Genomic DNA, 25,575 nt, shown 5'->3' with positions numbered 1-25,575 from the left:
AAAAACCCTGTGGGGCTGAGTCTGTGTCCTTGCTGGAAAGTGGGTGGCTGGGCAGAGGGAATCCCTGGAGGAGGAACGGCCCAACCTAGTTATTAGACATCAGAGAGTCTCGGTATTAGACATCACTGAGTCTCCACGGGCAGCAGCAGCAGCTTTGACGCTCGGCTCCCAAGGAGAGCTCAGCCCATCCGTTCCCTGCCCACGGACTGACTTTGACCCCGGTGACGGGGCACCCGGAGGGAGAGAGGTGCCCGGTCTGTCCCCTCCCCATGGCCCACGGGAGGCTGGTCCCCCCTGCCCTGCCTGGAGCGGGGTCTGAGCCGGGACCCCGGTAGGGGCTGAGACGCCCCCGGTGTGCTGATACCGAGATTAAAGGCACGGTGAATCGGGATCCCGGGAGCGGAATCTGAAACGAGGAGGGTAGCGGCTGGGACCCCTGGGGCAGGACTGAGACCCGGGGGACAAGTACCAGGACCCCCGCGGGAGCAGGTGCGGGTACCGCCGGGGCCGGGGCCGTGGCCGTTGCCGGGGCCGTTGCCGGGGCCAGCCCGGTCCCTGCCCGGTCCCTGCCCCCGCCAGGCTCCACCCCGGGCGGTGCGGGATAAAACTTGGGGCACCTCCCCGGCAGCTCCGCGTCAGGGCTGCGCTCGGACCGGCTGCAGCACTCGGGAGGTGACACCGCACCAACCACCACCTCCCCCCGGGACGTTTCTGGGGTCTCTCTCTTCCTGCCGCCGGAGGCAGCTGAGCTCCCGCCGCGCCGGGATCCGCGGGGCCGCGTTCGGTGAGTAGAGCCGCGCCGTGCCTCTGGGGGCCCGGGTCGGGGTGCCGGGGGGATCCGCGGACCGGGACCGCGCTCTCTCGGTTGGTCTCCCCGGAGCGGGAGGGGTGGCTCCGCTTCCCCGGAGCTCCCGGGGGGACGCACGGCAGAGCCCCTCTTGGGTTGCTCGGGACCTCTGCTCACCCTCAGAGACCCTCCGTGTCCTCGGTCACTTGGAGCTTTGCCTGCCTCCAAGGAGCGAAAGCTGGATCAGTTCTCCTCGCTCCAGCTGTCGGGACCCCGGTGCGGCCGCTCGGCTCCCGCCGCGTCCCGGGGAGCGGCTCCTCGCCCTCAAGACCCGGCATTCCGGGGAGAAGCTGCGGGGCAGGGTCTCTCCGTCCCGGTGGGCGAGCAGCGGTCCCGGGGCGCACCGCGGCCGGGCCACCCGGTCGCTCGGTAAGGGCCACCCGGTCGCTCGGTAAGGGCTCGCCGGCGCGCCGCCGGTGAGGCCCCCGCGGCCCCCCCGGGCGCAGGAGGTGCGGCAGGGCCGGCAGAGGGCGCCCGCGCTTTGCTGACTCATAGCCCCCCCGGTGCGGGTGCCGGGACGGGGCCCCGGGGCTGCAGGGTGTCCGTTCCACCCCCCGGGCGGCGGCAGGCGGGGCTGGGGCGGAGGTTCCAGCTGCGGGATTGGGGGGGTAGGAGCGTACTGAAGGGCGCAGGGGGATCAACCCCTTCATCGGGACAGTTCCCCGTAGCTGTAACGGCGTCACCGGGAGGGTGACCGGGCGGGTGCGTGTGACCGGGCGGGTGTGACCGGCCGCGGGTGACTGTGCACGTCCCCCCGCCCTTTCCGCCTCTCTGTCCCGGCGTCACTCGGCTCCGGGGGCTCCAGCTCCCGCCCGGCCCCGCGGGCAGTCACCTCCCGCCGCGGCCTCCTCCGGTGCGGGGGCCGCTCACCGCCCCCGCCGCGGCGCTCCGGGCCACCGTCTGCCCGTGTCCCGCGTTCACCCCTCCGCGGCGCCCGGGCCTCGCACGCCAACCCCATCGGTTCCCCGGAGAGGGGCGGCCCGGCGGGTGGCCAGCGCTGCCGAAGCCCGGCCGGACCCCCGAGCCCCCCGCGCCCCTTTGTTGTGCGCCGGGATTATGAATGGCTCCAGGCGCGGCGCGAGGGCGCGCGGGGGGCGGGGCCGGGGGCGGGGCCGCGCGGCCGCGTGGGCGGGAGGAATCCGGCCGGACCGCCCCGCCCACCGGGCCACGTGGGGAGCCTGTGCCCGCCTCCCATTGGCCGCCACCGCGGATGTCTGGGCGCTCGGCGCGATCCCATTGGCCGCGGCCGCCGGAGGAGCCGGAGTGAATGAGGGCGAGGCCCCGCCCGCGGGACGTTGCTAATTGTAACTTCCCTCCCCCCGCCGGTGCTCCCACGGCAGCGCGAGCGGCGGCCGGTTCGGCGGGTCCGGCCCCAGAGAAGGGGGAGCGAGGCGGCCTCCCCGCCCCTCGCCGCGGCCTCGGGCCTCACCCCGCCCCCAGACACCCCGCACCGAGAGCACAGAGCGGCGGCGAGGAGAAAGAAAGGAGGCGGCAGGCAGGGGCAGGCAGCGCCGCTTCCACCGCCCCCCTTCCCGCGGCAGCCACCGGAGCGGGGCGAGAACGGGAAATTTTATATTTTTTATTTTTATATATACATATATTTTATTTTGTCCGCCCGGGCCGCGGAGGGTACGGCCGGTGCAGCCCTGCTTGGGGACCCCCCTCCTAGCCGCCCCCCGCCTCCTCCCGGCCCCCGCCCGAGGCCTCGCCGCGCAGCCGGAGCTCCCGTGGGTCCCGCCGGGCGTGTGGCGGAGCGGGCCCCGCTCCCTCCTTTGTCCGCTCCCGCCCCCCCCGCCGCCGCGTCCCGCCGTCGCCCCCCGACACCGACCGCCGCTGCCCCCGCAGGTCGGCGGATGGACCCGCAGCCCGGCGCCAGGAGCTGCAGCCGCGGGGCTCCCGCCTGCGAGGTGGGGCCGCCCGAGCCCCCCATGAACCTCTACATCCACACCACCACCGGCACCCGCTATGAGCTCTCGGTGCCCGCCGAGGAGACGGTGGAGGGGCTGAAGCGGCGGCTGTCCCAGCGCCTCAAGGTGCCCAAGGAGCGGCTGGCGCTGCTGCACAAAGAGAGGTACGGCACGGCTCGGTACGGGGGGGGCTCGGCGCGGCTCGGGAGGCCCGGGGTCCCCAGCCCCCGACAGCGGGGCTGGGCGCGGGGGCGGCCCCCTCGCACCGGGCTCGGCACCGCACAAAGGCTCCCGCCCCCTCCCCCTTCCCGGCCCCATTCCTGTGCGGGGCGGGGGGGGGGACAGCCCGGGGGGCCGCGGCGGGGGCGAGCGGGGGCCGAGCCGGAGGGAGGGAAGGAGGGAGGGGGGGCTCCGGGGCGGAGGGAGGGAGGGAGGGGGGCGCCGGGCCGGGCCGGGAGCGCGGCCGCCGCCCCCCCTCGCCCGGCCCTGCCGGGGCTCCTTTGTGGGCGGCGGGGCCCGGCCGTGCCCCGGCCCTTTGTTCTGGGCTCAGCCCCGGCGGCGGCGCGGCCCGGCCCCCCCTGAGCCCCCAGCGCCGGGGGCGGCGGGGGGGCCTTTGTCTGCCGGGGGCCCGGGCCGAGGGGCTGCGCACCCCCCGCGTGGAGCGGGGCCCGCGTGGGGCCGGGCCGCGAGTAACTTGGAGAGTCTTTTCCCGGATCGGGGAGGAAAGGGGGGGGGACACACGGGGACACCACATCCATCTGCCGGCACCCACGGCGCTGGGGGAGCACGTTCCCAGTGCTGCCTCCCCCACCTACGCTGGTCCCAACTTCTCTCTAACCGCCCCCCCAGTGGGCAGGTTTCCTGTGCTATGAACCCCATCCTCTCCTCCACCACAGCCCAGCTCCTCTCAGGCCCCCTGAGCACTGCTCCTTGCCCAGGGCAAGGGTGCCCCACACCGTGACCTCTCCCCGGGGGGCAGCTGAGCAGTGGGGTGCCAGGGCTCCCTCCTGCCTGTTAAGGCTTGGAATTGCTTGGGGTAGGGGTGCTTGGGGGGTAGGTCCCCTGGGAGCAGCCAGACTTGCAGCTGGTGTCCCCCCCTCGTGTGTACCCTCTGGGGGGGCTGCCCGACCTGCACTGACCCTGCTTTTGGCATATGTCCCCACAGCCGCCTCAGCTCTGGCAAACTGCAGGACCTGGGGGTCGTGGAAGGCAGCAAGCTGACACTGGTGCCCACCGTGGAAGCCGGCTTGATGGTGAGTGGCCTTTTCCTGCTGCTCCCTCCATCCCTCCCACTCGTCCCTGTCTATTATTAAAGCCCCGGGCAAGGATGAGGATGAGGATGTGATGTGCTGGCAGCCCCGCGGCTCTGCTGCCCCAGCTCTCGCTGAGGAGGCAGCGCTGGGTTGGGCACGGCAGCAGGTTTAGTATTTCACTCCTTTCTCAGGGCTTGTGTAGAAATAGTGGAAGTGACATGTCATCCCTCCCTCCCGCTGCGGACGCCCCCTCCTTCTCTGCATTTGTAACGTTAATCCCCCCCTCCTCCTTTTTTTTTTCCAGTCCCAGGCATCCAGGCCAGAACAGTCGGTGATGCAAGCTCTGGAAAGCTTAACTGAAACTCAGGTGAGGGGCTGGATGCCGGGGCAGGACGGAGACAAAGGCGGGGGGTGGGGGAGAAGGACAGCTGCGGCCTCGCTTTGCTTCCCCTCCCAAAAGCTTTGGCGTTGGTGCCTCGCTGAGGTTTCACCTCCAGCAGGGCTGGGAGCGCTGAGGGTGGTGCCCGGGGCGGGCACCGTCACCCTGTGCAGCGCCGGGCTCAGGGAGGTCCCACGCCGCAGCCTCGCAGCCCAAACAAGCCGGGAGGTGAAGTGACTCACTCAAGGTCACGCCGCAGGTCGGTGGCAGAGCTGGGCGGCTCATGGCCCTGCCCGGGGCTGTGGGGCTGCAGCTTCCCCCCAGCTGCCCACCCCGTGGTGTAGGAACAGGGCTGCCTGCTTGCCCCACAGCTGTGATGGATGTGAAGGAGGATGGCAGGGCCATGCTGGGGGCTCATGGGGCTGCAGAGCCCGGCTTCCCCCCCAGCCTCCAAAGGGCTTTTCCCCCTTTCCTTGGCGCCGTCCTTGGGGGGTGCAGATTGGCTGTGCCAGGGTGTTCTGGCCCTCTCTTTGTCCCTTGCTCGGTGGCCTTGTGCTGGGGCGCTGGGTGCCAAGGAAGGGGCGCAGAGGGGGCCAAGTGGGCGGCGTTGGCGGTGCTGTGGTTGAAGCGCTGTTGAGTTGTTGGCGGGGTGAGAGGTGGGCGGGTGGGGGGTCCGCGCTGCTGGGGGGTCTCAGCTGTGGGGCGGAAGCGTTCCCAGGGTGGGAGAGCCGTGGGTGAGCCGTGGGTGCGCGCGCAGCCGCCGGCTCCTGCCGCGAAGGTGGAATTTACCCCCAGCCGCGCAGGCCCCGCTCCTTTGTTTTCCGTCTCTGTTACTGCTGTGAAACTCTTTCCTTCCTTTTTCTGACCGATGTTGCAGCTTCGGTTTTTCAAGGGTTGGGTTTTTGGGGGTTTTTGTAACCTGCCTTGCTGAATTCTGGGAAGGGGCTGAGCCCCATGAGGTGCCAGGGCTCAGAGAGGGTGCTGGTAGGGACACTGTTGTCCCCGCCGTGGATGTGGCAAGGGCCAGGCTGCCCTGCCCGCAGGGACTGACCCGCAGTGCCCTTGGCTGCCCGGGGTGACCTTGACTTTTGGGAGCTGGTTTAACCCCATGAGGGCCAGGGCAGTGAGCTTGGCTTGGAGCCCTGTGCCCAGAGGCTGCTGGGGTCCTGTGGGGGGAATGTGGGGTGCTGCCCATCCCAGCTGGGGTGCAGAGCTTTAGGAGGGGGCTGGTTCTGGCAGCCTGGCCCGGGGGTCGCAGTGCACGTCCTGGCCTCAGGGCTGCAGATATTTTTGGTGAGGCTGCACAGCTTTGCTTTCTGGTGTGGGCAGTGCGGTGGGATGGACTGGGGAGCCAGGAGCCTGTGGAGCTCAGGGTAGCCCCCTGCACAGGGCTGAGGCCCCCCCAGACCAAGCACAGCGGGCGGAGGAGGGTGGGTGGGCTACGGTCTGGCGCTGGCTGCGGGAAGCGGCTCCGCACCTCCCTGCCCACCGCAGGTTCCTCCGGTTGGTGATTCAGGAAGCCAGGGCTGAGCAGGAGGAACCGCCAGCACCTGGGGGGCGGCGGGGGGGCAGGAAACCACTCCTCCCATTCATGCTTTGCTGGGCTCTGCCTGCGTCACGCAGCCTCCGGAGCACAGGGAGAGCTGAGCCGCTTCCTCTGGGGGCGGCAGGGGGGGGACCGGGGCGCTGCCACCCCCTCCCCAGCCTTTGGGGAAGCGGCTGCCGGGCACGGGGGCTTCCTGGAAATGCTCCTGCACTTCCTTCCTCCCCGCATGGCTGCCCCCGCTTTCCAGGGATGGCAGGCGTTCGGTCCCACAGCCTCAGCTCTTCCTTCCCCCGGTCCCTCTGCCCAGGAGTGCTGAGGGGGGGGGAACAGAGCAGGGGGATGACACATCCTGCTCTTCCAGGGCTGCAGGAATGTGGCCGGGGGGTTCTGTCCCTCTGCCCTCCTTGGCACAGACAAACCCCTGGGCACCGACACAAGTGGCTGGATGGAGGGCCCAGCTGTGCCTAGCTAGACACCCTGCAGGGGTTTTGGGGGGCATTTTCTGCTCCCCCTCCTCATCCTTGCCCTGGCATTGCCTTTCCCATCTGGATCTCCCAGGATGGTTTCCTTGTGCCTGTTTAGGGGTGCTGTCCTCCCCATGCGGGGCAGGGGCTCACCGGGGGCAGCTCCTGCTCTGCCCGTCCAGAGTTGGGGGCCGGGGGGTGTCTGGGGCTGGGGGCCGGGGTGACGCGGGGCCAGGCGTCGGAGCGAGGCGGGAATGCGGCGTTCTCTGAGTCATCCGCGTTTCTGAGAAGCAGCTGGGAGACACTTGCCCCATCCCTGCGGGCCCCGAGCCCGGTACAGTGCAGCTGAGCCCCCCAGGGGTTGGCAGGGTCCCAGAGGACCCCTGGGTGCGGGGACTTTGCGGGGCTCAGTGGCCCCAGCCCCCTCGGAGAGGCTGTCGCGTCCCCTGCGGCAGAGCCGGCTGGGAGGGACGGGGTCCTCCCGGCGTGGGCGGCCGAGCGGGCGGCTGGGTGGGACGTGTTTGCATTGGAGCGGGCTGGTTTCGCCGGGGGGGGAAGGTTGGCAGCGGCGTGGGGGCGGGTGCTGGGAGCCCCGGAGCTGGGGCGCCGCGGGGACCGGGCCGGCTCCGTGCCACGGCTCAGCCCCGGGGGTGCTGAGCGGGGCCGTGGGACCCCCGTGCCTGGGATTGAAGGGGGGGTCTTGGTGCTGCTGGGAAGCGCCAGCAGCGCGGGCCTGGCCGAGGTTGGGGTGCTCTGGTTTCTCCCGGCGCTGGCGAGGGGTCAGGCAGGGCAGGGTTGAGTCAGAGGGAGCGGGAGGCGGCCGCGGGGCCGGTTGACGTCAGGGGGCCCCGGGGAGGTGCGCGGGGCTCCCCCGGGCACACCTGGGTGCAGAGCCGGGCCTGGAGGAGGGTGGCAGCGTCTGGGATGGGGCTGTGGGGCTGGGAAAAAACCCTCTCAGGAGCCGAGTGGGAACAGGACCCAGCTGGGTCCCCTTCCCAAGCATTAGTGAATGGTGCATGGAGCTGGCATTGGAGCCCGTGGGGTCCCTGTGTGAAATGGACCCCCTAGAGTGGCTCAGAGAGCAGCAGCAGGGCTGGGGTGGCCCAGCGGCTGTGGGGGGCTCCATGCAGGAGCCGGAGCTGGGATGGGGCCAAGCAGTGGGTATGGAGCTGCCAGCCTGGCATGAGGCCATCAGGCTGATATGGGAAGGGAAACTGAGGCAGGACGGGGGTTGGGGTGACACTTTCCCGCAGCCGGGTGCTCTGCGCACACACACGCGTGTGCACACGCGTGCCCATGTGCACGCCCGCCGTCCTCTCCCGCCCCCTCGCCCCGTAACCTCCATGTCCAGAGCTGCAGCGTCTCCTTCCCGCCCACCCCTTCCTCTGCAGCCTCCGCCTGACACGCTCGGGGCTTTGCTGCTGGTATTTTTAAAGCTGCTTTTCCCACGGCTTCTCAGAACCGGCCTCCGCGGCAGCGGGGCGTGGGGAGCACGGCCGGGGCTGGGGGGGCCCGGGGGGGCCCTGCTCTGCTGTGATGGGGACGGGGGGTGCTGGGCCTCCTGGGGACCCCTTGATGGCTGCACCCCAAAGGTGCTGTGGAGGGTGGGTTGGTGATATCAGGAGCTGCACGTGATGGTGGGAAAGCCGGGCCCTTCCTTCCCTGGAATAGTGAGGGGGGAGTGTCACCTCGTTAACCTATCCTGGCTGGCAGAGATGAGAGGCACAGCTCCCCTACAGCACACATGAGGGCAAGGGGGCTCGGGGGGCTCACGGCTGCCCCAGCTTCCCCCCCCAGAATGTGGGGCAGTGCTTGGGGGGCTCCCCTGTTCCCTGGCACAGCTGCCAAGTGATTTATGTGTCCGGGGGAGGGGCTGAGTGGTGTGAGCCGAGGGGGTGGCAGGTGTTGGGCATTCAGGGCCCCCCACAGCTGCAGCCTGGGCAGGGTCAGGCCCTGGCTCTTGTCTCCGTGCTGCAGCTGCTTCATCACCTGCCAGAGCTGGAGCCTCGGGGCTGGGCAGAGCCTGTCCCCCACCCCCAGCTGCCTTGAGGGGGGAGGAGGGCAGGTGGGCTGCACTGCCTGAGTCACAGTGGTGGGCACAAAGGGACCCGGCATGTCCTCACCTGCCCCCTCCCCTTCTTCCTGTGCCAGCAGGGGCACCCCTCGTGCTGGGGGGGCACTCCTGCTGGCACTGGGCTGGCTGGAGCAGCAGCGCTGGCCCTGGGCCGGGTGTGTGGCTCTGGGCAGTCCCGGCTGCAGCCCCTGCCCGTCCCTGCCCGCGGGGATCAGCACCAGGGAGGGCGGCCAGCCAGGCATGGCCACTCAGCGGTGGGGAATAAAGGGCAGGAAGGGCAGAAGGAAGAAAAATACCCCCTGGCACTGTCAGCTGACAGAGCTGGCACCAGGCTGGGGTCGCGCGGGGACGGCAGCTGGGCTTGCCTGCCAGGCTGGCACGGCCGAGGGCCTGGGAAGGGCTGCAGGAGGGGGTCACCCCTTCCCTGCCCCAGTGACCCATCCCTATGGCCATGGGAAACCTGTGGGGCAACCACTGTCCCGTGCTCGGCACCAGGGGCACAACCTCTCCTCTCTTCATGCCACGGCTGATGAGTGTCCTTTCTCTCTCCTCAGGTCAACGACTTCTTGTCGGGCCGGTCCCCACTGACCCTGGCCCTGCGTGTGGGCGACCACATGATGTTCGTGCAGCTGCAGCTGGCGGCTCAGCAGAGCACTGGGCAGCTCCAGCACCGGCACCTCATCGCCAGCCGTGGTGAGGCGGGGGCCAGTGCCAGCCCCCACTGCCGGACGCTGCACGGTGCCAGCGGCTCTGGCTTTGCCCGCATCCCCGTGGTGCCAACGTGCCAGCAGAGCTCGGCCCCCAGCCCGGCGCCCACCGCGCCGGCCCCCCCCATGTACTGTAACGCCCCTCACGCCGCTCCTGTCACCGCCGGGATGTTCCGGTCGCACGGGGCCAGCACGCAGACGGTGAACAGCAGCGTGGTCTCCTCCTGCTCAGAGGTGAGTCTGGGGGTGTTCTGGGGCCTTTGGGAAAGAGAAGTGAAGCTGTGCCTCTGCCAGCTCAGCTGTGGCAATGCTTGGCCCTCCCTCAGTTTCCTCATGTGTGGAAACGGGTTGTCCCCGGTCTGGGCTCCAGAATGTCCCCAGGTCCCAGGGAGGGGCTCAAGGACAGGGTGTAACCCAGGCTCTTAGCCTGCCTGTCCTCACACCCTGCCTGTCCCCATGGGTGGACAGGAACTGCTGCTGTTGCTTCCCCTTCCCCCTCACACAGCAGGGCAGGGGGGCTGTCGGGACCCCCAGGGTGGTTCCTTGCATGCCAGGATAACTGGGACTGGTGCCTGCTGCACCTGCTCCCTGTCTGGGCTTTCCTGACCTGGCTCTTTGGGGGGAGGCAGAAGGGCAGGAGCAGGGCTGTGTGACCCCCCCCTGAGGCTGATGTCATGTTTCTCCCCTCCCAGGTGGACTGTGGCTCCCGCAGCAGCAGCAGCTCCCCGGGCAGCAGTCCGGCCCCCTCGGCCCGATCCCGCAAGCCTGGCGCGGTCATCGAGAGCTTCGTCAACCACGCGCCTGGGGTCTTCTCAGGGACCTTCTCCGGTATGTGCTGCTGAGCTCCCCGGGGGCTCTGGGGCTGGGGAGACTTTGGGGGCAATGGGGCTGTGGATCTGGGGGGCTGCTGATCTCACACCCACCTCTCCCCCACCTGCAGGCACTTTGCACCCCAACTGCCAGGACAGCAGCGGGCGGCCGCGGCGGGACATCGGCACCATCCTGCAGATCCTCAACGACCTCCTCAGCGCCACGCGACACTACCAGGGCATGCCCCAGTCCCTGACGCAGCTCCGCTGCCAGACGCAGTTCTCCTCCTCTTCTTCCTCCTCTTCTTCCTCTTCCTCGCCGCCTGCCTCCCCGGACCTCGCCACCAAAACTACCTCAGAGCCGCTGCCGGCGGCCGCCGCCCCCACCCTGCACCCTGTTGTCCAGTGCCAAAGCCAGATCCGGATGTGCAAGCCCAGTGGTGAGTCCAGCTGCTCCCGAGTGGGGAGGGGTTGGGGTTGGCACCTGGTCCGTGGCAACCCAGCAGAGATGGGCAGGGAACTGGATGATTGACTGGTGTCAGTCAGGGGGGCCCACAAGTTCGGAGACAACCAGCACCCCTGGGGAGTTGGGGAGGTCCCCCCACCCACCCTTCATTGCCATCTCTGCCAAACCCTGTGGGGACAAAGTGTCCCTGTGTGGGTGGGGGAGTGGCAGGTGGCTATGCTGTCCGTGTTCCCCCAGGAGCTCAGGGCCTGTCCCCATTGTGTGGGCAGAGGTGTTGGGGTCACCCAGACTCTGGCTTGCCCTTTCCAAATCCATCTCCCCATACTGGGGGTGAGGGTGGGCCTGGCTGGGGGGCCCAGCTGGGGTGTGGCAGAGGCAGCCCTGGCATTTTTGGGGGCACACCTGTGAGGCCTGTGGCTGGAAGTTGCCCGCCCTGGACCCCCTGTGATTTGCTTAGAGGAAAGAAGTGAAACCAGCAGTGGTGGCTCGGGGTTCACTCTTCCTTCTGTCCCAGCTGGGGGTGGTCCAGGCCTGCACACGAGGTGGCTCCACACTGGAGACTCCTGGTGATATGGCTGGGTCTTCCAGAGTTGCTCCCAGCTCTGCTCTGGGCGAGGACCCCTCCCCACCCATCCAGGGGGATAGAGGGGGTGTTGTGGTGGGGACCCTGCATCCCAAAGAAGGGCTGTACCCCACTAGGGACCTAGTCTGGTGCTGTGGTGCACACCGTTTTTAGGATGTCCAAGGGACTGTGCCACGGGGGGCTCTGTGACCCCCCAGGATGTGGGTCAGGCCACCCTCCTGTAACCCCCTCACCCTTTTCCTGCTGCAGGACACCCTGCTATGGGGTTGTCCCTATTCCTGTGCCATGGGGGGCCACCTGGGGGGCTGTGTGTCAGGGAGCCCCACCATAACTCCTCCTTCCCCATTACAGGGAACACCCTGCCTGTTCCAGGGCTGTCCACATGTCCATGCCATGCAGGACTGCCCGGGGGCCGGCGTGTCCCCCTACAGCAGTGCACGGCAGCCCCCCATGACCCCCTTTCCCCTTTTCCCTCACAGGGGACCGGCTGCGGCAGACGGAGAACCGGGCGACGCGCTGCAAGGTGGAGCGGCTGCAGCTGCTGCTGCAGCAGAAGCGGCTGCGGCGGAAGGCGCGGAGGGACGCGAGGGCTCCATACCACTGGGTGCCCAACCGCAAGGCCGGGCGCACCAACAGCAACAGCAGCGTCTCCAGCGAGGGCAGCCTGGACCTGGACTTCGAGGACTCGGTCTGGAAGCCGGAGGTCAAGGCCGAGATGAAATCCGAGTTTGTCGTAGCATAGAGAGCTGGGGCCCCGGGGGACTGTGCCGGGGGGTCCCGCTCGCCGCCCCCGCTGCAGGGGGGCAGTGCTGGTGTCGCGGGCCGGGGCTCCTCGAGATTTGCTGTCTCCTGCGACCAGACGCCTTGGGCTGACCCGCGTGTCGGGGGGAGCCCCCCACCCCCCTGCTCGGTTGGGTTTGGGGAGATGGGAGGGGAGCAGCAGGAGCCGCCCCCTCCCCGCAGCCTCCCCAGCCAGGGGGTCCCGGCACCCGGGGGGCCCTGGGGCGTATCAAAGCTGCTGCTTTGCTGTGAAGAGGGGCACAGCGGGGTGGGCTCTGGCCCCACCTCGTGCCACCCCCCGGTGCAGGCAGGAGGAGATGAAGTCTCTCTCGGAGGTGCTGGAGCCCCCCCAATTTGGGGGCCGTTTGTTTTCCTTCCCTTCTATATGTAGCATTGCTCGGCTGCGGGGCTGGGCCCCCCCGGGCAGCCGGGGGGACACGTGTGCCTGGGCCCCGCCGCCGCAGCCCGGGGAGGGGGGACGGGGGTGGGGGGCTTTGTTTTGGGGGGGTGTTAATTTTGTTTGGGGAGGGACAAGCCAAGGCGCCTTCCCTCCGCGGCCGAGCCCAACTTCCGAGTCGCTGGACTCCTTCCCACCCGCCGCTTGGGTGGTTGGATTTTTTTTTTTTTTAACTTAAAAAAAAAAAAAAAAGGAGAAGAAAAAAAACCCTGAATAAATAACCCCAAACTCGGTCCCGGCCGCGGGGCCGGTATTTATAGACATTAATGACCCGACTGAGCCAATACTGACATAGTCTTCATAGGCCGTAGGATCCTTTTTCTCGTCCGACTTGGATTTTTTTCCGTCAGGATCTGTGCAAATAGAGCCCCCACGTGACGTGTTTTTTGTCTGTAAAAGTCTTTTTTTTTTTTTTTTTTTTTGTGTGTGTGTGTGTTTTGGGGAAAAGTTGGGGCGGGGGGGGAGAGCGAGGCTTTTTCGGTCTTTAATATTTTATTTTTTATTTTTGAAATAAATTTGGGCAGTCTGGATGCAACTGTGTCGGGTGTTGGTGCGGCGGGCACAGGGGAAAGGTGGGCACCTCATCAGTGTCAGGGGACATGGCACAGCTCAGCACTCACACATGTGTGTTCCTGCAGGAGGAAGGAGTTGGGGAAGGGGACCCTAGAAGGGAAACAGGTCTGGGGTCTCTTCAGGGTGTTTCCAGCCCTCTCTGGGTGCTGGACCCCCCGGCCTGTGGGTGCTCATCCAACTGGGTGCTCCCGGTCTCGTCCCACCGGCCACTGCCCGGAGGAGCTGGGCCGGTTGCACCAGCCGGGCTGGCCGTGAGTGCCAGCTTCCTCCCTCCCTCCCTCCCTCCTGCGTCACGGCGGGGTGGCCGCGGGCCGGGGCGGGGGGTTGGTGGCCGTGAATGCGGCCGTGCCTCAGTTTCCCCACCTGTAGTTGCCGCGGGGAAGGTGATGGGGTGAGGGTGGCCCTGGGGGATGTGTGTCAGCACAGTCCCACCCATGCAACCCTCTTCCTGCAGCCCCCGGGGTCTCTGGGAGGAAGCTGGAGGCCGGGGGGCTCGGGGTGTCGATGGCTGTGGGGGGACACTCTGGGCTGGGACAACCCCGGAGCTGTGCTGTGACACCGACGCGGTGACACTGTCACCTCCAGGCACATCTGGGGCGGGGTGAATCCTGATTGGGCGCTGAGCTGGGGGACTGTTCTTTGGGGAGGGGGCAGCAGTGGCTGCCCATGTCCCCTCTGCCATGTGCCAGCCTTGTCGCTGCACCCCCGGGGCTGGGGACAGAGAGCAATCCCGAGCTCTATGGGGCACTCAGCACCCCACAGACAGGATGGGAGGCCATGGGGTACACCCTGGGGGCCCTACTGCGGGGCTGGGGGTGCCTGGCTGGACCCTGAACCCCCAGGGGCAGCCGAGTGCCGGAGGAAGCCGGGCGGGAGCGGAAGCAGCTCAGGTTCCTGCGGTGACTTGTGCCGCACCGGGCACCCCGCGCCCCGCTTTGACGTCATTTCGGGTAGAGCAGACCTCGGGCCCCCCCGCGGCAGCCCCCGGCCCCCCCGGCACCCCTGGCCCGTGCCAAATTTGGCAACGGGAAGAGCCGCCGACCGCGGCAGGAGCAACACGGAAGCCTTGTAAGGCAATCGTCGCCGGGAGGGCACGCGGGGGACACGCACACGCGTGTGCGCGCAGGGACACGCGCCAGCAGCCGCGCGGGGGGACACTCCAACAGTCCTGCTGCGGGTGCTCTCTTGGGGACACCCCCAGCCCGTCCCTGGGGGGTCCCGAGCTGTTTTCCTTCCCCTGGGCTCGGTTCAGGGTCTGAGGGTCCCGGGGGAGCGGTGGGTGCTGCAGGGTGTGAGCTGGGACGGACTTGGCCCCGAAGCCATGGCATGACACTGCATGGCACCGCGTGGCACAGGACGGACCAGGCACCCGCAGGAGGTGTCTGTGGCACGGCAGGAGACAAGCCAGGACACGGGATGCCGCATCATGCGGTGACATCACCACGCCCAGGGCCCCCAGATGCTGCTGATAACAGGGGGGTCGCTGGCTGTGGGCGAGGCTGGGCAGAGAGCCCCCCATGACTGCCCAGCCCAGATATCGGGGTGGTTCACACCCCCTGCACCCCATCCTGGCTCCTCCTCACTGCCCCCAGCCCGGGCAGAGCCCGGCACTGCTGCCAGGCTGTGCTGATCCCAGTGCTCCCAGTATGGAGCAATCCCCAGCACCAGTCGTGCCTGTGGTGTGGTGCCATTGTGGGGGCAGCGTGGGTGTCACCTGGCAGGTGCGTCCATGCACAGGTCTGTGTGTCCCGGCACTCACGGCCGGTGGGTGGGGACAGCTGGACCGGGTGCCCCCCTTGTCCCTCTGCCCAGCCCTCGCCGCAGAGGGTGCGCCAGGAAACACCCACAGCTGCCGCGGCTCCCAGGGCTCCCGGCACACCCGTGGGCCCCGCGCACGCCCACGGCGCCGGCCACGCCGCGGCCCCGCGGTGCCGGGCACACCCCGGCGCAGGCATGCGTGGGGTTGCACGTCAATCCTTGCACGCCCAGCCCTTGCACACCCACCCGCTGCACCCTGCACCCCACAAGCACACCCGGCGTCCCCGCAGCTCCTGCCCGCACCCCCCAGTCTGCAAACACGCGTGTAAACCCCGGTTGTGCCTATGAACCCCACGGCCGGGGGCGGTGGCTGTGCCTGGTGTGCCCACCCTGCGTCCCAACGGCCCTGGGACCCCCGTGGCCGCCTCCAGGTTCCTCGTGGCGTGGGGGTACATCACGGAGCCCCACAGCCCCCTGGAATCCCTCCGGCTGCACCCGGCGCTGGCTGCGGGCGAAAGACGGGGCTGGCGCGGCGGTGCCAGACGCCGGGTGGGCGACGCGCTGCCGCGTGTCCCTGGCACGAGTTGGGAACACGGCGTCTGCCGCAGCGGGGTCCCGGGTGGGGGCGAGCCCAGGCCCCCGCGTGGGGCTGCAGACGGCCCCCCCAACACCCGGCTCTGCGGCGCTCGCCAAGGCTGGGGCACCCATGGGTACCCCGTGGGCGTCCCTGAGGGTGCAGAGGCCCCCGAAGGGCTGAACCCCCACTCCGGGCCCCGGTGCTGCTGTGGGGCCGGGCTGTGGGCAGGCAGTCCCCGTGTGGGGTGCAGAGGCTGCCGCGCGGGGGGGCCGGGAGCTGCCGGCGCAGGGATGGATCCTGGAATTAAAAACATTCCAGGAACTGACTTTGAACCAGATAAAATAACAAGCGCCGTGAGGAATGTCTCACCCCACCCGCCGGCCGCGGCCCCACGGCGCTCCCCACATCCACCCACTGCCCCACACGTGTTCACGGGCCCTTGCACACGCGTGTGCACCACAGCCCCGCTGCGGGTGCATCCCCGGCTTGCTCAGGCTGTGGGGGGGGTCTGGGGGTCTCCGGGAGAAGGCTGAGCACCCCAGCTGCTGCGAGGGGCTGCAGCACCCCTGGGCTGGGCTGTGAGGGTGCACACACAGCCAGTATGCAGTGCACATGCACACGCGTGGAACACAGTCGGACACGCGTGGCTGTTGTGTGCACAGCAGCCCCCCGGCTTTTTTTTAGTTTATGGGGGGACAGAGGGTACCCCCGTGTCCTGCCCAACCCCGCGGCCCCGGGGCCTCCCCGGCTCTCCCAGCCTGGCCGGCAGCCGCGGCCAGTGGAGCCCTGCGTGCTTGGGCGGTGACATCACGGGGGCGGCGGGGCCGGGGGCGCGGCGCCAGCCCATCCCCGCGGACCCCCACCCGCCGGGGCCGAGGTCGCAGCGGGGGCGGAGCAGCAGCAGGAGCTGCACTGGGAACCGGCACTGGTCGCACTGGGAGTCCCAGCCTGGCTGCTTGCCCTTGTCAGCAACAAAGACCCCAAATCCCTCTTCTCCCCTCCTTTTGGAGAACCCCCCTAAAGCATCTCTCAGCTCAGGTGTTGTGGGAGGGGGCACCGGCTCAGCCCCCTCCAGTTGGTCTCCACAGGGGATGGCGCTTAAATGGCCCTGGTGACACTGGCATGGTTGCGGGGTGATCCCCTTTGTAACCTCAACCCCACAGCCTGTGCCGTCCCCACATGGTGGCCCTGGGCAGCAGGGCCAGGGCAAACACGGGGCCGGTGGGGACACGGGGCCAGAGGGCAGCGCCGGTGCGTCACCGTGTTTACGAGGACCTCGAGGAGCTCTCGTGACGTCCGTGCTGGCCCTGCCAGCCCAGGCCCTGCCAGGTGGCACAGTGCCACCACCGCCGCGCTGCCCCCCGGCCACCGCTCAGATTTTCGGGGCTGGCATGGGGCCACATGGCCCCTGGGCCCCGGTGGCGCGGGGGGCACGGAGCGGAGTGTTCCCCCCGCCACAATGCACCGTGCGAGCGGCAGATGGGGCGTGCGCGGGGCTATTTATAGCAGCGGGACCCACAGGTAGCGACGGTGCGTCAGCGCGGTGACGCAGCCCCGGCGACGCTCGGCCGCACGCCCCCGCAACCGGCTCCCGGGCCCCCCCCCCCGAGCCCCCGGCCTCCATCGCCCGGGAACGGGGTGCTGGGGGAGGTCCCCACGTGCGCTGGTCACAGCTGGAGGATGCTCAGCCCTTGGCTGGGCTGTGCGCGGGGATGTTGTGAGGGGCACGTGCCTGCACCGCCCCCAAATCCATATGTGTGTGTACATGTGTGTGCATGTGTGTGCATGTCTGCGTGCGCATGGTCTCTGAGAGTGGATGCTGCGTCTCTGCGTGTCCAAAGCTGCGTGTGTCACTGCATGTTCCCACGCATGTCACCGTGGATGCCCACTGGCGTGTCCCCAAGCGCGCGGCGGCAGTACTGCGTGGATCTGCACACTCATGTCGCTGCGTGTGGCTGTACCCGGCCACACGCGTGTGTCCCTGTGTGTTCACGCTGCGTGTGTGGCCGTGGCGTGTCTCTCTGCGTGTGCGCGTGGCCGCGGTGGCCGGGGGTGACTCAGCCCCCAGGCAGCCCAGGAATGTCCCCCTCCCCACCCCCTCCCCGCCCCTGGCCTGTGCTGGGAACGGGCTGTCCTGGGGGACGGTGACACCCAGGGCTGACCCAGACCCTGCTGGGAACATGAGGCGGTGCCCCCCCGCCCTGCTCCCCCCATCCTGCCCCCCCTCCCATCCTGCCTTCTGGGAACCGCTTACAGGGCAGGAGGTGGGGGGTCAGGGGGAGGCTGGGCAGGGCTGGGGCCTTGCGGCTGGCAGGAAGGGGGACCGGAGTGGCTTAGGCTCCCGCCGGGACCCTTTGGCTCTGTCCTGGGTACTTCGGAGGCCGGGGCTGGGGTCCTCTCAGGAGTCTCAGCAGCAGCTCCCACCCATGAGCGGGACCGGCCCTGGGGGTACCCAGGCCAGGGGTGCACGAGGTGGGATCCAGCTGTGGAGCCCCCCGGCCACCGGGGCGCCGAGGTCTGGGGCTGTCCTGGGCCGGGGGCACAATCGGGTCCTGCCCCGTTCCCCTCCGCCGCCGGGATCCGGGCCGGGTGTTCTCCCCGGCCCGCCGGACCCCTGCCCGCTGCGGCAGCACCGGGCACCTCGCTAGTTCCATCCCCAGTTCCCGGCACAGCTCGAGTCACAGCTCCGGGGGATCCGGGCCGGGTGGGGGCTTCCCAGGGACCGGCGGGATCGGCCTGGCGGCGGGGCTGAGCCCCAGGCTCCGCTCCGTACTCCGTCCCGGGCTTTCCGCGCTCCCGGCCCCGCTCGTTCATTCATAGATCGCGCGCGCTCCCGGCCCATTCATCCCGGCGCGCGGGGAGCCCCGTTACCATGGCAACCTCCCCCCTCCCGTTCCCACCGCACTGCCGGAGCGCTGGGGGGGCCGGGGATGGCTCCGAGGTCCGTGTGCCTCTGTGTGTGTGTGGGGTGGGCCGTTCCTGGCGACAAGACCCCGAGGGGCTGCGCCCGGGGGTCCCCTCGTTCGCAGGGCTGCAGGCGGGAAGGGAAGAGGGGGACTCTCGCCGGCTCAGCCCCGCCGAGGTTCGGGCAGCGGCTGCCACGTCGGCGGGGGAGGCCCCCCTTCGTCCCCCCGGGCTGGAGCAGGAGCCCGGCCCCGGCGGTTTCCATCGTGGGCCGGGCTTGGCGCAGAATAACCTTGACCTTCCCACCCCCCCACTCCCACCCCACCCCCGTCTCTGTGGTCGTGGCACTGAGTTCCGGCTCTGCAGAGTGCAATTTTCCCCCCCTCCACAACCCCCCCAGAGTGGTGGGGACCCCCCCAGAGGGGCGGGGTGCAGCGAGTCACACGGGGAGGTGTGGGTGCGAACTGCGGGGTGGCAGAGGCAGTGTCCCAGTCCTGCGTGTGAGGGTGGGTGCAGGTCACACGTGTGCACCCACGGCTGTGTGTGCAGGGGTTGTACAGACCCTGCAGCCATCCTTTTGTGCACCCCAGGTCCAGCTGTGTGGGGAGGACAGGTGGGCCCCTATTGCACAGGGGTCTGTGTGGGTGGTGGCAGAAAGCTCTGGCATGCAGCAGGGGCACAGCGGGGAGCTGCAGCTGGACAAATCTTCCCCATGGCCTCTTCTTCCTCCCCAGGGCATGAGGAATGAGGAGCCACAGCCACAGGTGCAGGAGAAGCTGCTGCTCCAGCCTCACAGGTGAGCCCAAGCCCCACAGGTGTGCTCCAGCCCAGGGGCCAAAATGCAAGTTTGACAGGGCATGAGGCTGAGCATGGATCCTTGCACGGCTGCACTCGTGTGTGCCTTGCACAGATATGTTCTCCCGAATTTGTGCATGTGGAAGACATAGGCATTCAAGAGCCTGCGTGTCTCCACACGTGTGTTGGTGCTTGGGCACATCTGTGTGTGTGTTTGCACCAAGCCCACTGCCGGGGCGGGTGTGCAGGGCCCCCCTACACGCGGGGGTTGCCCTCACATGCAGCCGTGTGCGCGTCGCGGGCTCCGCACGCCGGGCCCGGGCGCCTGGCGCTGCCGGGATGACTCACGGGCTCGCAGAGGAAGCCGTGACTCAGTCCTGGATTCCTGCCTCTCCCCACCCCCCGGCCGCTCCGGCCATCGCGGCCACGTGGAACCCGCGGGACCCGCGGCCAGCCCCGCGGGACGCGGGTGGGGGTGCAGGGGGTCACCGTGGAGCTGCTCGGAGCCGTGCTGGGTGCACACTCCCCTTCCCTGGACCGTGGAGACCGCAGGGTCCCTGGGAACCGGTGCCTTCAGGCGTGCAGGAGGAGGATGCCCCGGGCTCGGGGTGGCACCGCGCACGCCCCAGCTCCCGCCCCAGCTGGGTGCGGGGTTCCGGCTCGGGCACGTTTCCCGGCTGTCTCGGGCGGCTCCGGCTGTGCCACCCCCCAGGCGTTGCCCCGAGCTCCAGCCCGAGGGGCTCCTCTCTGCACGGCGGGCCAGGGCTGCTCCACCTGCCCTGGGTTTGCCGCGGATCTGGGCTGTGGCTGCGGCTCCACCTGCCTCTGGCCCTCAGCCACGGCTGGCATCGGGCTCTGCAGCTGCTTTGGCTGTCAGCCCAGCGCTGGGCAAGGGTCTGGGGTGCCAGAGTATCATGCAGGAAGCACTGTGGACCTGGGCAGGGGACAGGTGGCTGCAGAGGGAGGTGATCAGTGGTGCCACGCGATGCCCAGAGCGCTGTGCCAGGAGCTAGCAGCACCATGCCTCAGGCACTGCGTCGGGGGTCAGTGGCACTGTGCAGTGCCCAGGGTGCTCTGCTGGCAGTGCCACAGTGTCCAAGGCGCAGTGCCACGGCACGGGCAGCCTCTGAGTCAGAGCAAGGTGCAGCAGCTGCCCCCTCCCTGCTCACCCGTTCCCAGGCCCTGACATCAGATTCACTTTCGCAATGACTGGTGCAGCCACCCCGACTCCGACGAGCTCGCCCTGACCCACTCTGCCCACGCTGCCTGTGGCCTCCTGCCCCACGTCACCACCCGTGACCCAGCACGGTGCTGCTGCTGCTGCTGCTGCTGCCCTCAGCCAAACCCCTTAACCCTGGCCCTCGCCAGCTCCCACCCCAGGTGCTGCTAAGCACGGCAGTGTTTGCCTTCCTGAGCAGACCCCATGTGTTCCGGTGGGGCTGCAGCCCCTCGGTGGGGCTGGGGGCTGGTGGGCGGCAGTGGGGGGGATCACGGCCAGTGGTGAGTCAGCACAGGCAGGTGTGGATAGGGACACGGGGACGGGGACGCCTTGATCGGGGACACCGTGATCGGGGAATGACTCATGTGTTAAACAAACAAACAGGCGAGTCCGTGTGAAGCTGTGCTGACAGCTTCCTCCGCACCCCAGCACCAGGGAGCTGCTGGTGCGCCCCAGTCATTGATCCTCCACAGTGGTCTCGACACCAGGAGCAGCGGTGGAGCTGCCACCACGCTCAGTGTCACACACACGTGCACGGGGCACCCCTGCCCTGCAGCCAGCAGGACAAACCCGAGGTTCCCGGATGAGGAGCGGTGGCTGAAGGGTGCTGGTGATTGCGGGGATCTCCAAACACCTGCCTTTTGCCCTTGCTGCAGGAGCTGTAGTGACCAGGGCCGGGCAGGCACCTGGCTCTGGCAGACGGGGATTTCCAAGGTCCAGTCTCACCTGGGCTGGTGCCACACGGCCTCTCCCTGGGCCAGCAGGTGTAAAACCCAACTGTAGGCAACTACCCAGCTCACGGCGTGGCCGGCCTGCCCGGGCACCCTGCGGCTCGGCCTTGTGCCCACTGGGCTGGGAGTGAGCTCTGGGGTGGCAGCTGCCTGCCTAGCTCTGGCTCATCCTGGTCCTGCAGCCCTTGACCTGCAGGTCCCATCACTGAGCCCATTCTGTCTGTTCTCAGCCCAAAAGTGCTTCCCCAAGAAGCAGAGCAGAGCCAGTGTTGGGGGGCTGTGAGTGATGCTGTGCACAAGCACAGGGTCCATCATGTCCCCCATTCGCGGTGGGGCTGTGCCACCACTGCCAGCAAATCTGCGTGTGACCTGGGACCTCGTGCACACACGCACCCAGAACGTCAGGAATGTTTTGTGGTGAGGCTGGAAAACGGTCAGTCGCTTACTGGATTTTTTTTTCCACCCTTTCTGCTGTGGGTTTGGCCGGGGGCCCGGGGCGGGCGCGGGGGGGTGGGTGTGAGCAGGCATGTGATGAGCCGGGTGTGACGGGGCTGGCGAGAGCTGCAAAAGTGCTGAGCTGGTGTGAACCCGCCATCCCATCCCCATCTCCTCCTCTCCAGCCCTTCCTGCAAGAGCTGCAGGGAAGGTCCCTGCTGGGTGCAGGGTGTGGGCGGCTGTGCCCATCCCCATGGCATCCGGGTGCCTCATCCAGGAGGGAGAGCCTGCGAGGCCAAAGGCTGCAGGGCTGGGGGTCAGTGCAGGTGCCCTGAGTGCTCCTGCCTTGCTGGGGCCGGACGAGGTGAGGAGCCCACACTGGCTGGGGATGTTGCTGTTCCAGGAGTCCCTGAGCTGCTTCCCCTTCCCCGTGGCGGGTGTGTGGGGCTGGCGTGAGTGTGTCCTGCCTGGAGCCACATGCTGAGTCAGGGACAGGACAGGAATAGAGTCGGGTGCCTGAGTCACGGCCCACGTGTGAAACCAGCAGCACTTCCCCAGGAAGGGGGAACCCCGCGGCCCTGACAGCCCCTGGTACATGTTGGCCACTTCCCTGGGATCAGGGTCCCCCCCTCCTGGATCAGCCCTGGCCCCCTTTGGAGCTGGGAGCTGCTGGCTCTGTCCCTTGCTGCTGTCAGCAGCCACAAGGACAGGAGACCAGGCAGAGATGGAGGCACAGAATGGCTGCCTCACCACAAGACCCTCTCCCTGCACCCACACAGGGCACAGAGCCCCCCCAGCCAGCCTCCAGGGCTGTGCCAAGGGGCTGGGAAAACCTTGGGGAAGGTGTGCAGGGAAGAGCCAGAGTACTCAGCCGCCCTCGTTTGCAGCTCCCCTCACACATGTGTGTGAACAGTACACCCCCACACATGCGTGTGCATCACTCTGCAAGTGCGACAGCCCGTCCTGCACCCCAGCCCCCCCAGCCATCCGTCTGTCCGTCTGTCCCCTGCCAGCTCCCACAGAACAGCCCTCCCTCCCGCCTCCCCCAGAGCGTTTCCGCAGCGTCTCCATTGATAAATCTGGAGCGTTGCCACGGCGACACTGCAATGGGGCGAAGCGGGTGCGGGGCTGCCGAGGGGCCCAGGCCCACGGCGGGGTGAGGGGGGCTGGCTGGATCCACGCGTGGGATTGTACACACGTGCCTTCCCAGGTGTGTGGCTGCACACATGTGTGATTTCCCAGGTGTGTGTTGCACACGTGTGTGCACGGTGCCGGTGCAGAGTGTACATGCCTGTCTGGGTGTGCACACACATGCAAGAACTGACGTGTGCCCTGCATGTGCAGGGCTGTGGGGGCTCAGGGACCCCAGCCTGGGGCAGCACTGGAAAGAGGGGGACCTTGGCACTGTCTGGTTCTTCCTGCAGCAGCGCCGGGAGGGAAACCGAGGCACTGGCACCATGGGATTTACCCTGCCACAGATGGTCACTCGGGGACAGGTGCATCTCAGAGACAGGGGGACCTCACAGTGCCACCACCTCTGACCCTCCCTGCCCAGTGCTGGGTCCAGCCAGCACCATCACACCCTGGGCACGTGTGGGTCTCTGTGGGCAGGTGACCCCACACACACCCGACAGCAGCCCCCACGCTGGGATGGGGGTGCAGGTTGTTGTGTTTCTGCACGCGTGTTCTGTACATGTGTGTCCACGTGTGTGCACGGTCCCTCGTGGGGGCTGGGGAACCCAGCACTGTTTGGTGGCTGCACTGCACAGGCAGTGGGACCCTACTGGGGGGGCTGCAGGAGATCTGGTGTGTGTATGATGGAGGAGGTTCTGGTGCACGAGGGGAGCTCGGGGAGGGCACAGACCTGGGTCCTGTGGTGGGGAAGCCCTGGGACCACCCACTGCCTCCAGCACAGCCGGGTGGCTGCAGACCCCAGGGTAAGCCCTATGACCAGCTCTGCGTGAGGCTGGGGGGAGCTCGGGCAGGCAGTGCCTGTCCCCCGGCAGCTCCTGCTGTTCCCCGCACCCCCTGTCAGGCCACCCACGGCCACTGCACCTGGGGGTCCACGTGGGGAGCCCACGTCTGCCGCGGCCACACGTGTTCAACCCTGTGGATGTGGGCAGAGCCCGATGCTACTGGTGCCCACAACCCTGTGGTGGGATCGTGGGGTGCCGAGGGAGTGCAGGGAGCCAGGATCAGCCCTGCTGGCAGCCAGGAGCTGGGGGGACGCAGACAAGACCCCAGGGCACGGGGTGATAGGGGTCTCCGGCGAGCGCAGTGTGGCCGTGGCACACGCGTGGGCTTTGCGGGCACACGCGTGCAGTGCCGCGTGGGCAGGATCGGTGCGTGTAGCGTGGCTGCCCTCTGCTGCCACGGCCACGGCAGCGCTCAGCACCCCGGCACCCGTGGGACGCTGCCGGTGGGCAGCGGCAGGGACTCCCTGGGTGCTGAACAATGGCAGCTCTCTCTGCCAGCCCCCGGCCCACACCAGAATCCCCCGGGCTGGGGTGAGGGACTGCCAGTGTGACGGAGCAGGGGAGGGGGCTCTGAGATGCTGTTAAAGATGAAATGTCTCTCCACCCTGCATCCCCCACCAGCTGGGATGGGGTCATGCAGCAGCCGGAGGGAATGAAGCGTTTTCTTGGCTTTTAAAGCCACGGGGAAGTGGCTCAGCCTGGGGAGGGCTGGTGTCAATTCTTGGTGGCCCCCGCTGCTTTCGGGGGCGTGGGGCTGGCGTGGATCCTGCAGCTCCATCCCATCCTCCATCCCGCTGCGTTGGGAAGCAGGTCACGTCCAGCTCCCGGCACGGCAGCGATGCTGGGGGAGCTGAGCTTTCTGGGGCAGCTCCGGGCTGCTGGGAGCAGCCAGCTGCCGCTTCCAGCGCTTTTGGGGATTGTGGGAGGAGGATTTCCAGCGGTGCGGGTTACGTGGCACTGCCATCCCAGGGATGTGGCAGTGGGGAGCTCAGCCCCCTGCTCCCCTTCAGCTCACCCCGGTGGATGCTGGGGTTCTTGGCTGCTCTGTCAGGAGCATTGCCAAGCTCCCCCAAAAAGCTCTTTGCTCCAGGAGTCGCTTCCCCGTCTCGGGGCGGCAGTGCTGGGTGGCACCAGCCTGTACAGTGCCAGGATCCGGCTTTTCCCTGTGGAACGCCCGGCTCCCAGGGCAGGTGTGGTGCTGCTGGAGGCAGAGACGCTGCCTCTACCTGCCTCCATTCGAATCAGCGCGAGGGGGGAGAGCGGGGGAACTTTCCCGACTCGTTTCCCCACCTTAAGGGGAAAAAAAGAGAAGGAGTCGCATGACTTGGAGCTTCCCGAGAGGCAGCGCGGGGAGAGAGTGACCCAGGGAGCCAAGAATCTGCTCCGCTGTCGTGTCTCATTCCTGCTCTGCGGCGCGGGGCTGGGAGAGGTTGGGTTACGGGAGGCGCGGAAAGGGGACGGTGCAGGATGAGCTCATGCGAGGGCGCGGGAACCTTCTGGGCAGGAAAAAACGTTGATGCTGCAGTTCAGGGATTTCTGCAACCGCGGCTGTTCCCGCAGATCCCGGCTCGCTCCGCTGGGCCGCCCCTCGTGCCGATGGCAATAAAATCACTCGGGGAGGGCTGTGGGGCTCAAGGTGATTCACGTGCCCTTGGCAGGGAAAACAGCAGCATGCAGCACCTTGCTGAGGAGCAGAGGGAGTGAGAGGGGACACCGGGGTCTTGGGGGGACACCGGGGTTCTGTGGAGCCCGGGACCCTTGCGCAGGGAGCTGGACCAAAGGCCACTCTGCATGGGATTAGGGGGGGTGTGAGACCACCGACCCCACTGCAAATCGTGACAGCAAAGCCCAGCGTGAGGCAGTCCCTGAGGGAGTGTGTCAAAGAGCCCAAAGGGTTTGGAAAAGCTCCAGTTTCACTCAACACCTGGGCTGGCCCCCCTCGGTGCGTACTTTACCCCTTGCTGGGGAGGGATACGATGTTCCTGATTCCTGGCAGCTTTTGCCCTGCAGACTATGATAAACCCTTCCTGCGTCTCCAGCCCTCTGTCCCGCAAGGTCGCTTGGTGTCAGGCGGTCAGAGGCTGTTTGTCCTGTCCTTGGGTAGCATCTCCTGCCCTTAAGAACTCGATGCTGCAAATACTCTTAGATGATGATTAATGAGCGCTTATATAACTGAGCTGAGCCCTTAATGCAGCCGGGAGGGTGACAGGAGGGAAGGTGGGAGCGAGGAACTGCACGTCGCTGCTGTTGCTGCTGCTGGTGGTGGTTTTCCCACACCGGAGCAGCCGCATTCCATGCAAGGGACCCTGGCAGATGTGGGGGAGAGCCCACCCAG

General features: G+C 68.0%; 1 protein-coding gene across 1 annotated transcript; it reads left to right on the top strand.

The window, feature by feature from the left end:
• Positions 1 to 651: 651 nt before the first annotated feature.
• On the top strand, positions 652 to 12,807 carry MIDN (midnolin). Its single transcript, XM_085040605.1, has 8 exons — positions 652 to 784; positions 2,693 to 2,918; positions 3,920 to 4,007; positions 4,312 to 4,374; positions 9,025 to 9,411; positions 9,870 to 10,005; positions 10,118 to 10,426; positions 11,515 to 12,807. Exons 2-8 carry the CDS (start codon positions 2,701 to 2,703, stop codon positions 11,775 to 11,777), a joined length of 1,464 nt encoding a protein of 487 aa, XP_084896731.1. The 5' UTR covers positions 652 to 784; positions 2,693 to 2,700; the 3' UTR covers positions 11,778 to 12,807.
• Positions 12,808 to 25,575: the final 12,768 nt, after the last annotated feature.

This window comes from Lichenostomus cassidix, chromosome 28 (genome assembly GCF_008360975.1).
Source record: "Lichenostomus cassidix isolate B80296 chromosome 28, HeHo_3.0, whole genome shotgun sequence".
In the NCBI taxonomy this organism is placed as follows: Eukaryota; Metazoa; Chordata; class Aves; order Passeriformes; family Meliphagidae; genus Lichenostomus; species Lichenostomus cassidix.
This window is presented reverse-complemented; position numbering and strand designations above follow the sequence as displayed.